This window comes from Lagenorhynchus albirostris, chromosome 16, assembly GCF_949774975.1.
Source record: "Lagenorhynchus albirostris chromosome 16, mLagAlb1.1, whole genome shotgun sequence".
NCBI classification, from domain to species: Eukaryota; Metazoa; Chordata; class Mammalia; order Artiodactyla; family Delphinidae; genus Lagenorhynchus; species Lagenorhynchus albirostris.
Genome location: NC_083110.1, coordinates 22,402,167 through 22,415,113, shown reverse-complemented (window position 1 = coordinate 22,415,113; position 12,947 = coordinate 22,402,167). Strand labels below are relative to the sequence as shown.

Sequence of the window (12,947 nt, the reverse complement as noted above, 5' to 3'; positions counted from 1 at the left end):
AAAAATCCTGAACAAAATACTAGCAAACAGAATCCAACAGCACATTAAAAGGACCATACACCATGATCAAATGGGATTTATCCCAGGGATGCAAGGATTCTTCAATATATGCAAATCAATCAATGTGATACACCACAATAACAGATTAAGGAATAAAAACCATATGATCATCTCAATAGATGCAGAAAAAGCTTTTGACAAAATTCAACACCCACTTATGATAAAAACTTTCCAGAAAATGGGCATAGAGGGAACCTAACTCAACATATAAATGTATATGACAAACCCAACAGCAAGCATCATACTCAAGGGTGAAAAACTGAAAGCTTGTCCACTAAGATCAGGAACAAGACAAGGATGTCCACTCTTGCCACTCTTATTCAACATAGTCTGGAAGTCCTAGCCACAGCAATCAGAGAAGAAAAAGAAATAAAAGGAATACAAATTGGAAAAGAAGAAGTAAAACTGTCACTGTTGGCCGATGACATGACACTATACATAGAAAATCCTAAAGATGACACCAGAAAACTACTAGAACTAATCAAGGAATTTGGTAAGGTTGCAGGATACAAAATTAATGCACAGAAATCTCTGGCATTCCTATACACCACCAATGAAAAATCAGAAAGAGAAATTAAGGAAACACTCACATTTACCGTTGCAACAAAAAGAATAAAATACCTAGGAATAAACCTGCATAAGGAGGCGAAAGACTTGTACTCAGAAAACTGTAAAACACTGATGAAAGAAATCAAAGATGACATAAACAGATGGAGAAATATACCATGTTCTTGGATTGGAAGAATCCACATTGTGAAAATGACTATACTACCCAAAGCAATCTACAGATTCAATGCAATCCCTATCAGACCACCAATGCATTCTTCACAGAATCAGAACAAAAAATTTTACAATTCTTTTTTTTTTTTTTGCGGTACGCGGGCCTCTCACTGTTGTGGCCTCTCCCATTGCGGAGCACAGGCTCTGGACGCGCAGGCTCAGCGGCCATGGCTCACAGGCCCAGCCGCTCCGCAGCATTTGGGATCTTCCCAGACCGGGGCACGAACCTGTGTCCCCTGCATCGGCAGGCGGACTCTCAACCACTGTGCCACCAGGGGAGCCCTACAATTCTTATGGAAACACAAAAGACCCCGAATAGCCAAAGCAATCTTGAGAAAGAAAAACAGAGTTGGAGGAATCAGGCTCCCCAACTTCAAACTATACCACAAAGCTACAGTAATCAAGACAATATGGTACTGGCACAAAAACAGACATAGAGATCAATGGTACAGGATAGAATGCCCAGAGATAAACTCATGCACGTATGGGCACCTAATTTATGACAAAGGAGGCAAGGACATACAATGAAGAAAAGACAGCCTCTTCAGTAAGTGGTGTTGGGAAAACTGGACAGCTACATGTAAAAGAATGAAATTAGAACACTACCTAACATCACAAAAATAAACTCCAAATGGATTAAAGATTTAAATGTAAGACCAGACACTATAAAACTCTTAGAGAAAAACATAGGAAAAACACTCTTTGACATAAACCACAGCAAGATCATTTTTGACCCACCCCCTAGAGTAATGGAAATGAAAACAAAAATAAACAAATGGGACTTAATTAAACTTAAAAGTTTGCACAGCGAAGGAAACCATAAGCAAGACAAAAAGACAACCCTCAGAATGGGAGAAAATATTTGCAAATGAAACAACAGACAAAGGATTAATCTCCAAAATATATAAACAGCTCATGCAGCTCAATATCAAAAAACCAAATAATCCAGTTAAAAGATGGGTGGAAGACCTAAATAAACATTTCACCAAGGAGGACATGCAAATGGCCAAGAGGCACATGAAAAGATGCTCAACATCACTAATTATTAGAGAAATGCAAATCAAAACCACAATGAGGTATCACCTCACGCGGGTCAGAATGGCCATTATCAAAAAATCTAGAAACAATAAATGCTGGAAAGGGTGTGGTGAAAAGGGAACCCTCCTGCACTGTTGGTGGGAATGTAAATTGATATAGCCACTATGGAAAACAGTATGGAGGTTCCTTAAAAAACTAAAAATAGAACTATCATATGACCCAGCAATCTCACTACTGGGCATATACCCTGAGAAAACCATAATTGAAAAAGAGACATGTACCACAGGTTCATTGCAGCACTATTTACAATAGCAAGGACATGGAAGCAACCTAAATGTCCATCAACAGAAGAATGGATAAAGAAGGTGTGGCACATATATACAATGAAATATTACTGAGCCACAAAAGGAAATGAAATTGAGTTATTTGTAGTGAGGTGGATGGACCTAGAGTTTGTCATACAGAGTGAAGTAAGTCAGAAAGAGAAAAACAAATACCGTATGCTAATGCATATATATGGAATCTAAAAAAAAAAAAAGGTACTGATGAACCTAGTTGCAGGGCAGGAATAAAGAGGTAGACATAGAGAATGGACTTGAGGACTTGGGGTGGGAGGGGGAAGCTGGGGAGAAGTGAGAGTAGCATCGACATATATACACCACCACATGTAAAATAGTTGGCTGGTGGGAAGTAGCAGCATAGCACAGGGAGATCAGCTTTGTGCTTTGTGATGACCTAGAGGGGTGGGATAGGGAGGATGGGAGGGAGGCTCAAGAGGGAGGGGTTATGGGGACATGTGTATGCATATGGCTGATTCGCTTTGTTGTGCAACAGAAACTAACACAGTATTGTGAAGCAATTATACTCCAATAAAGATCTATTTAGAAAAAAATGACCCAAAAAGACAACAATAAAAAAGAAGCTTCAGAAGTTTGCAAAGAGGGAATTCCCTGGCAGTCCGGTTGTTAGGACTTGGCGCTTTCACTGCCAGGGCCTGGGTTCAATCCCAGGTTGGGGAACTAAGATCCTACAAGCCGCACAGCACGGCCAAAAAAAAAAAAAAAAAACAAAGTTTGCAAAGAAAGCAAAGGTATTTATAACTTTAAGGTTAGGGTTAGATAAATAAGATTTTCATTTTCCTTAACTTATGTCTTTATTTCTTAACTTGATATTTAATTTAGAATTAGAAGTCTCTACTGAAGAGGAAAATGATACTGGAGATATAAAAGATGGATCCCTCTTGAAAGCAAAAAGGAAGCATAAGAAAAAACATAAGGAGAGGCATAAAATGGGAGAAGAGGTTATACCATTGTGAGTACTATCAAAGTCCATCAGCAGTGCTAGTTATATTGTTGGCAATTGACATATTCCATGGAAACTCGTTAAAGGACCCTTTTAGGGGGTGATTTGGCCATAAGGCAGTCTCATGACACGAACCCTAAAGTGATCTTTTCAAAAAATTGAGGCTCCGGTGTTCTGATCTCTGGGTTCGGTACCCGTGTAGTACTGATTAAATTCAGTGTCTTGATTTGACGGCAGCACTCCACCCTGGGGGGGTGGATCTCACAGACCCTGCAGCCTGCCTCTTGTCACCAGCTCCTAAGCCGGGTCCCAGAGCCACCCCTGGGGATGCAGCCACCACTTTGTTGCTGCGGGGTGGGGAGCAGGCCCCAGGTGACAGATGGCTTAGCAGGAACCTCTGAGTGGAGAGCTCTGGGGTTCTGTTCCCATCTCACCACCACCTATGCGTTATAAGTCCCTGGGGCCAAAGGACAGACACAGACCCGGGGCAGCCTGGAATGTTGTTCCCCCAACTTGGGCCTTGGTTTCCAGTGGAAAATGCAGAGCTTTGCAAGGCTAATCTCTAAGGACATTTCTGCTGGGAAATCCCTCGAGTTTTTGATGGTAGGACAATTCTCTACGCCTTATTTCAGGGTTGTGCTTCTAGAGAGGCCAAGTGGAACCCCCAGGAGATGGCAGGACTCCACCTCCAGCGCAGCAGGAGCCCCACTTATGTGCACCAGGGGATCCTCATGCCCCTGAGACGACATGTGGGTGTTTTGTCCAGACCAGGATGACTGCTGCTCTTGGGTGGGAGATGAGGTATTTCCCCTCATGCATTTTCATCTTCAAATGACTTTGGTGAACTGGATGTCTGGGGCAAGTCTCAGCTCTCTCTCTCTTTGTGGTTATTATTATTAGTTATAATTATTCAGATGATGATGATTATTATTGTTATTATTATTATTCAGTTCAGAGGCTTCCCTAGAGGCTGAGTGAGGGAGCTTCCCCACTCCACACTCAGACACTGAAGTATATTTGGAGGGGCACAGTACGATGTGCAGATCACTTAGGAAAAATACTGATTCCAGCCATCACTCTCCACTGAGGCCGGGGTGGAGGGGTTTCTCCATTAATGTGCTTGGGTTTCAATGACACAATTTGGTTACAGTGATCGCAGGCTATGGCAAGTGCCTCTAAGTCTCCTTTCTGCCCCTCAGACCCCTGGCCAGTTTCGATCTGCTGGGTCACAGAAGCCTGGAGAAGGCCAAGTAGCTGAAGCTGGTAGCCAAGTTCACTGTGAGAAGCAGGGGAAACAGGTCTAGGCAGCTGTGCTCTGCTTTCAGAGATCAAATGGGACCATGTAAAAATCAAGGTGAGCCCACCCTCTTCCCTGAAGACCTTTAGGAATAAAGTAGCCTGTAGAGTTGATGAGGGGACTTCCCCTGTGTGGAAGCCTCCAGTGAAGAAGTGAAGAAGGAATTAGAATATCTAGGATTAGAATATCTCCCCTTTGCGACCCCTAACGAATGGACAAAACTAGAGAAGGAGCATCGTGAGAGAGTGGGGCTCCTCCTGATGGGAGAACGTTCCATCACTGCCCAAGTAGTCTTGCTAAAAGTATTTGAACCTGAATCTAATTAAGCCTCTGGATCCAACTACCAACTTATAAGAGAAGCAGAGAAGAAACATGTTTAATGACACTAGGAGGATGGAATCAACAAAATCCAGACTGTGGGAAACCCTACAGGACAAACGGCCCAGCTTCTTCAACAAATAAATTGCTAAGAAAAAAAGAGAGAGACAAAGGGGGATCCAATGGATTTTAAGCGACTTATCAACCAATTTTAACGTGTGAACTTATTGGAGCCTGAATCAAATAAACAAATTTAAAATAATTGACATTTATGATGCAGTTGGAATTTGAACACTGGATATTTGAAGATATTAATTTAATTTTTTTTTAGTTGTGATAGTGGTCTTGTGATAATGGTGTGTTGTAAAAAAAATAGCCCTTGTCATTCTGAAATATTCACAGGTAAGGTAATATGTGTGGGGGGAATGTGGGCGGGGGTAGAGCTGAAACGAACTTGGTCATGGGTAGATGATGATTGCAATGGGGTGTGTAGGGTTTCATTACACTCTTCTGCTATTTTTGTGTAGGCTTGAACTTTTCTGTAATAACTTATAATGTCTTAAAAAAGTAAATCAGGGCCTTATCTGCATGGGGAGATTGGTTTGGGCAACAGCAGTGGAGAACGGAATCATGATGGGAGGGGCCCCTTCTAACAACTCTGCAACCATGAAGGAGACCATCATTTATCAAATGCCTATGAGCCTGGCACTGTGCTAAGCTCCCTCTTTGTATTATCTTATTTAATCTTCATAGCGCCTCTATGAGACACGTACTATTGTTATCCTCACACGTGAGGAAACTGAGGTTCAGAGAGGTTAAGAAAACTGCCTATAGTCACACAGCTAAATCCAGGGCATAGACCCACACTGGCTGCAGAACCTCCACTGAGGCTGGGATCTGACCTCGAGTTTTTACTTCAATGCCAGTGTTTTTCTTATCCTACCATCACCCACCCTTTAAAAAACAGAAATATCTTTATAGTTTTCCTGATATAAAAATGCAAATACTATAGAAATGATAAAGAAGGTAAAGCTTTAAAAGATAAACTTGTTTTGTTTGAGAGAAGCTAGAACACACTTCAAAACAGAGCTCAAGATTAAGGGCACGAGGGGGAGTCTTTCCACACAGAGGGAGCTGAGGGCAGTTGGTAGGGCCTGAGCTGGGTTTGAAGAGTAGAAGAATTTTCACCATCTGTTTGTGTCCCAGAGAAATCCTCTTTCTCTGTAATACTGTTTTTTGTTTGTTTGTTTGTTTGTTGTTTTTGTTTTCCCCCACCCGATGCTATCTTATTTCCTTTTCAGCAAAGCAAGTGGCCTCTGATGCCAAGGGGGAAACACAGGTGAGCCTGGCAGCTACCATCCAGGGCTGAGCTGCTAGCATTGGCCGCAAATCACCTACCTCAGAAGCAAGCCCTGTATCCCAGGGACAAAACCCTTTCTTTGCCCATTTCTGTTTTGTAAAAATCGGTGAGATGGTGACTAAATGGTCTTATTATTATTTCTAGTGCCTGGAAGCTTAGCCTCCAGGTTCCTCCACCTAGCCTAGTAACAGATCCCTCCACCACTCGCGGGACAGGTGGCAATCCACTGGTGAAAGAACTCAGTGTATAGCCTTACAGACCACCTAACTTTTTCCAGATGTCCATTTCCTTTTTACCAATGGTGTTCTCAGTATTTCAGCTTAAAATATATGTAGAGGTTTACCCAAAACATGTACAACAATATTTAGAGTAACACCACTCATTACAGCCCAAGTTGGAAACTGCCCCAGTGCCATCAATGGTACAATGGATCAACAAACTGTGTTATATTCCTACAGTGGAATACTGTACAGTAAAGAAAATGAACTACAACCACACTCAGCAACATGGGTTGATTTCACAAAGTTAAGCAAAAGGAGACAGACACAAAAGGAGACATACTGCATGATTTCATTTATATAAAATCAGAAACAGATGACACCCCTCTGTGCTGTTAGAAGACAGGATAGTGGTGGGGACTTCCCTGGTGGTCCAGTGGTTAAGACTCGGTGCTTCCACTGCAGGGGGCACGGGTTCGATCCCTGGTCAGGGAACTAAGATCCCACATGCCTCGAGGCGCAGCCAAAAATTAAAAAAACAGAAGACAGGATAGTGGTTACCCTCGGAGAGAATGGTGACCGGGACGAGGGATGAGAGGCCTTGTGGGGTGCTGGTAAGGTTCTGTTTCATGATCAAGGTGCTGGTCCCAGTTTTGTTCGCTTGGAGAAAAATTCGTCAAGCTGTGCATTAATGATCTGTTTGTGTATAATACTTCAATAAAAATGTCAAAAATATCTGCAGACCTCAAACAAAATTAGTTTTTCTCTAGTAATGCTGTTCAATTACACACGAAGGCGGAGCTTGACCGACACGGTCCGCCAAGCAGGGGCCATCCAGCTGACAATGACCGACTTCAGGAGAACTTGCCAGAACCGCAGCTATTCTAGGGCACCTCTCCCGAAATCTCAGAACCTTACCTATATCTTCCTTGAGGTCAATTTCAGCTGTGGTTGGGTGGACGATGCCCTCCACTCTCATGGAGCCAATATGGCTGATGTCACTCTGGGTCAAGGACAGCTGCATTGGGAAGAGAAGATGCAGAGGGTGGGCGAGATCAAGGCCTATGGAAAATCTTCATGTTTTACTCACACCTGTTCATTCTCTCAATTGCTTGTGTCAACAGGAAGGGCTGTGCGTGGAGCGACCATCTGACGTTTCCAAGGTGTGTGGTTTTCAACAGGCTCTTTGGAGCTCAGTGGATTTGATGTTCACCCTGAGGCTAGCAGCAAATCTGCCTCCCCTTTTGGGGGCAGGACCGGGACCTCCCCTCCTTTTCTTTTCCCTATAGCTTATGCCTTTGTTTCCCATCCGGGTGGCCTTGGTGTTCGATATCGTAATTCTCTGAGTAGCTCCTGAAAGAAGCTACTCGGTTCCCTGCATTCTCTCCAGAGCAGCACAGACCTGTGGAGGCAGGGATGTAAAGCCAACCACTTTGCTGGAGAGAAGTGAGGGGCTCTGGGATTCTGACCTCTACGTCTGGCACATTTGACTTTTGGGACCACCCTCTTGGGGCTATGCTTGTGAAACGCTGCCCCATGTGCCCAGAGCTGAGCAGAATGGAAGTCATTTTCCATTGTCTCCCCATGTGACCTAGAACTTCTTGCTCCCCTAGATAAGGGAGAGAAAGCGAATCATCACGTAACCACAGATAGCCCCTGGAGTGGACATAAATTCCACCTCTTTGCTTCCCTGCTTTCATCAGTGATGAATTAGGAACCCGCCACGTTTATGCTCTTCTCAAAACATGCTCTTCCCAGTTGCTTCAACAGAGGTTCGTACTACTGTCAGGCTGCAAACATTCGCTACCCGATATGATTAACTGACTGTTTCCGCGGGTATCACATTGCAGCCCCAGTTGACTTGGTAGATAAATTGTTATGCTTATGGGAATGAATTATTTGCATGTCTGGCTGGGCTGCTGTTGTGCTGCTGAAGACTTTTCAAATGTATAACCTTGTTTGTTTTCTTTCTGCAGCCTAGAAAGGCAAGCAGACTGAATTATTAGCAAATAATTCATTTCTAACACCAGCGCTATTCAGGGAACATATCTTTGTATTTTCCTTCTTTGATAAATTACATCACACCATGTAAAGCAGGCCTCCCAAAGCCTGGTTGAGAAAGTTAGCTATGGATTTTTTTTGGTGAGCAAGAGATATCTGGGGCATGGAGACCAGAAAGATCCACTCTGGGTACCTCTGGCTGACCCGTGTCAGCATGAACAATTCTCAGCACTAAAGAGCTTGTTTATCCTCACAATGCAGACATTGCCGTAGCTCTTTAGTTTAAAAATGAATAATTCAAGACCAGAGTGAAAGTCATATTAGGGAAGGAAGGGATGAAGGAGGCTTCACTGCTTGTAAACAGTAGGTTATAAAAATGCAATAGTGTTTTATGACAGCACATTACAATTCTCTTTATTACCTTCTGCCCTAGAACAAGGCTTTTAGAAGACAGGATGGTGAATCCATCCCCGGGCCCATCTTCAGAGGTGGAATTTGAAGTTCCTTCTTTATCGCTGTCCTTTGGTTTGGACTGTTGGTAGAAATCAGAAGGACACATCAGAAATAATCCAGAAAAAGCCCAAAGTGGCTTTCAAATCTTTCCCATGGTTACCACCAAGTTGGATGTGAACGGAAGTGGTCAAATGTTAGGTTCTGTTGTTTTCAACAGAGGGAAGCAAGGGACAGCAATATGGGGAAAACAAAAGGATACTGCAAAAATCAAGTGTATTAAGGGGTTCGCATGTACCCATAGTCTTTGCTCAAACCTGGACACAGGTATGTTCTTTCCAATGCCTACAACTTCTGATAATAAGCCAGTGGGGTCATTCATAGCGCACTGCTCACCTTCCCTTCTCTCCAGGATTCCCCTGGGGCACAGCGGCCGAGAAATGAACTCTTATACCATCTTTTTTGCCATCACGGAGGTCTGGGGAATGAAAAGTTGACAACCCCCAAAGCAGCGCTGTCCAACAGAACTTCATTCCCTCGTGGACACGTTCTATCTTTGTGCTGCTCCGCGTTGTTGAGCACGTGAAATGTGGCTGGTGCAACCAAGGAACTGAATTTGATTTCATTTTCAGTAATTTAAATTCAAATTTAAATAGCCACACGTGGCTAGCAGTTGCCGTACTGGGCAGCATATGAAAGTATTACTCCACAAATGGCGCCTCTGAGCTATAGCTACTCATCCAAAACACCTGAAATGCCATTGGCTGAACTCAGGCGACTCTGTGGGAAGCTAAAGGTGTGTCAGCATGCCACATGGGGAGAGGTGGAAAGTAGAGTTCCAGATCAGCTCTCTCACTTGAGATTTTGGTGAGGTCAGTGGAGGGGATCTGGAAACATGAAAACCACCCATATGTGGGGTTTGGAAAACTCTAGTAGACCCTGCATGATGATCTGAGCTCCTCTCAAAGGCCTTTTTTTTTTTTTTTTTTTTTTGCGGTACGCGGGCCTCTCACTGTTGTGGCCTCTCCCGTCGCGGAGCACAGGCTCCGGACGCGCAGGCCCAGCGGCCATGGCTCAGGGGCCCAGCCGCGAATCTTCCCGGACTGGGGCACGGACCCGCGTCCCTTGCATTGGTAGGCGGACTCTCAACCACTGCGCCACCAGGGAAGCCCAGCCCTTTACTCTTTTTCACACACATTCCTATCATTTTCTCCCAGCACCAAGCTGAGGCGGGTCCCCAGTCCTTCGGGGATGCTGGCCACGCCCTTCTCTTTGGATGGTTCAACTTTCCTCCCGTTCTGTGAGTCCTGAGCTCACAGAGGCCACTGGGCTCACCTTTTTGGACGTCCGTGGTTTGGCAGCCTTCGATTTCTTGCCCCCCTTCTTGCCCGACGCGGCCTTCCTTCCTCTTTTCTCTGGGGGAGGGGAGAGGATAGTTTCTGACTTGCCTTTGGTCCCTCGTTTTTTGGCCAGCAGTTCAGGGTGAATTCTGGGCAGGACGCCTCCGCTGGCGATGGTCACTCCTTTTAGCAGCTGAAGAGAGAGAGAAGGCGTGAGCTCAGACAGCAAAGAGCTCGTTGGTTCTGGATTTAATACGGTTCTAACTGTTGGCAAAACAAGGGTTAAATCTGGTTTCTGCTTTCCAAAGAAACTGCATAATACACGATTTAACTGGTTGTCCCTGCCTCACGGGTAGGACTTTTCTCTGTAGGTAACAAGGCATCCCGAGATCTTGTACAGAAAGCAAAACAAGCAAAGCAAAATGAAAGCGTATAGAGGCTGAAATCAGGGATGTTGCCCAGAGCTTGGAGATTCCAGACATAACCGAGGATAAAGAGCTTCAGACGTGGGAGCACAGCTTGACAAAATGAGGTACAAAGGTTAATGCAAGGGCTAGACCCAGTTAACAACAGGCCCCACTCCTTTGATCATGCATTCCATCAGTAAAATATGTGTGACCACACACCTCCCAACTGATATGTGTTTACTTTAACTAATCAACATGAACTACCACACTAATACATTCTGCACATTCTATAGCAGCGCTACTCCAAATGTGGTCTGCAACCAAGGCTGGTCCACAAGCTATTAGTTACCTGTCTGTGACAAAGAGAGTACAGAAATCATGAGGAAGGGTCTAGTAAGTTGACAGAGTTTTTGTATACCTATTGGATCTAGTAACAAAAAATTGTAGCTGGTAGTTTGTTTTTTTAATTTTTCTAGTAATTATTTTTTATTGTATTTTTGGAAATTATCAGCCCATGTTGGATTGGAAATAAGAACTGATTCTTAACCACAGACAGTTAACATTATAAAATACACATAAATTAAAATTCTCATACTATTTACCTGCTACCTTGCACATCTTTGGCGGGGGGCATGGGGGTGGGAATTCACTCGATTTTGGAGTCAGCTCTAAAATATAAAGCGTTAGTTTTGATATATGAAGAAGGACGCTTCTGCCCTCATCAGAATAAATCGTCAACAAAGTTTGGGGGAAGAAACTGTACAGAGAATAACATATGTGCACTGCACTTCCCTCGGCAACACACAGAGCTTGCTTTCAAAGAGGAAAAGAAATTCTGGCAAGTCTCAGAATATATAATGGGATCTATTCCAGAGACAATTTTATTTTGAATCTAAATAATATGGCTAGCAGAATTTGTTCTTCTCCCATATGATCTGACTCTTTTAGTGTAAATGTGACTGGGTACTGTAGCAGGAAGGATTTCTAGCCAGCCAGGTCCACATGCAGTAGCGCGTTTGGCAAACCCATTCCGTGGCTGGTGTCAATGCTTCAGACGTACCTGATTGAGTTCCTCGTCATTGGCAACTGCCAGCAGGATGTGTCTTGGGGCTATCCGGGCCTTCTTGTTGTCCCTCGCTGCATTCCCAGCCAATTCTAGAATTTCCGCTGAAATTTCAAGGGAGGGTTAATAGGCAATCATAGAATGGGGTCTGAGCTTTCCAAAGCGTTCCTTTGGAAATGGCCTTGGAGTTAGATCACTTTTATTTATTTGTGATTTTTATGTCTGGGCCTGGAAAGAAATCCAGAAAACTGAAAAGAACTCAGGTCACAGACAAGTAAGATATTTTAGCAAGACCTGATAGACGATCCTGTGGGCAAAGCCTTCTAGTTGTCCCTTGACATTAATTCTCCCCCATCTTCCTTAGTAGATGGACCTCTGATTTTCTGCAGAGCCCCAAATCACAGGAATGAAGACAGTATTTCCCAGCCACCCTTTTTGTTAGGTGTGATAGTGTGACTAAGTTCTGGCCGATGAAAAGCAAGCAGTTGTGTTGTATGGTACTTCTGGGAAGTATCCATTAATGAAGGGACGGTGCCTTTCTTCCCTTTTTACTGGCAGACTGAGGACATGATGGCTGGAATTTGAGCAGCCATCTTTGACCAAGGGTTAGAAGTTGTGGATGATAGAGCAATAAGATAGGAACCAGAATCTCTTATGACTGTGGAGCCTCCTTACCAACCTGGACTGTCTTCTATAGACGTCTTTTGTAAGAGAGAAAAAGAAACTCTCTTGTTTAAGCCACTGTTGGCAGAAGTTAATGCTGACCAAAACAGAACCCTAACATTGAAGCCGAGTTTCTTTCAGTGTGCAGCCATCTCTGAGGAGAGCTGAGACCCCTTTCAGAATCTCCTTTTCCACTTCACTTGATGCCCCTTGTCCCTCTTGTCCTAAAGGAAAGTGGATAGGAAGAACTGATTTATACTAAGGGGTGAGGTACCACTTAACCTGAAAAGTGAATTCTATTTCACATACTATCAGTTTTTGAGTCAAAAAAACCCACAAAACTATGGAATTGGTTTATACCCCTGAATGCTTTCCCCTTCGTCCTTTATTTTTTCTTTCTTTCTCAATTTTGGAAGGATGCTCTGCTAAATCAAATTTGTCTGCTTTCAAGAGCATGAATGAGCCTTTAAAGAAAAATCCTTCCCCTAGAGAGAGTTCTTTCCCTAAAGAAAGAGGCAATGTGCCAGTGTGTTACACGTGGGTGGAAAATTGTATGGGCATGTGTGCAAGAATGTGTTGTGTGTATGTATGTGTGCAGGTATGTGTGTATGCGTGTGTGTTGGGGGGATTTGCTGGTACAATGGCATAGA

General features: G+C 43.7%; 2 protein-coding genes across 6 annotated transcripts in view; one reads left to right on the top strand and one right to left on the bottom strand.

Moving 5' to 3' along the window:
• The window catches only part of AIFM2 (apoptosis inducing factor mitochondria associated 2), a 136,285-nt gene that overhangs the window by 28,089 nt on the left and 95,249 nt on the right, over positions 1-12,947 (top strand). For 2 of the 5 annotated variants that reach the window (XM_060126487.1, XM_060126486.1), the window contains exons 9-10: positions 3,060-3,189; positions 3,813-5,057. The exons of 2 other annotated variants lie outside the window; for them this stretch is intronic. In XM_060126487.1, the coding sequence (XP_059982470.1) occupies positions 3,060-3,189; positions 3,813-3,921 (239 nt within the window). In that variant the 3' untranslated portion in view covers positions 3,922-5,057. Of the gene's footprint in view, positions 1-3,059; positions 3,190-3,812; positions 5,058-12,947 lie in introns of those variants that run through there. One more of the 5 variants, XM_060126489.1, reaches the window with a different exon arrangement.
• The window catches only part of LOC132507291 (core histone macro-H2A.2), a 53,209-nt gene that overhangs the window by 11,890 nt on the left and 28,372 nt on the right, over positions 1-12,947 (bottom strand). Inside the window, exons 3-6 of the mRNA XM_060126496.1 lie at positions 11,632-11,738; positions 10,160-10,357; positions 8,796-8,906; positions 7,292-7,391 (exon numbers count right to left, since the gene is read on the bottom strand). Of these exons, the coding sequence (XP_059982479.1) occupies positions 7,292-7,391; positions 8,796-8,906; positions 10,160-10,357; positions 11,632-11,738 (516 nt within the window). The remainder of the gene's footprint in view (positions 1-7,291; positions 7,392-8,795; positions 8,907-10,159; positions 10,358-11,631; positions 11,739-12,947) is intronic.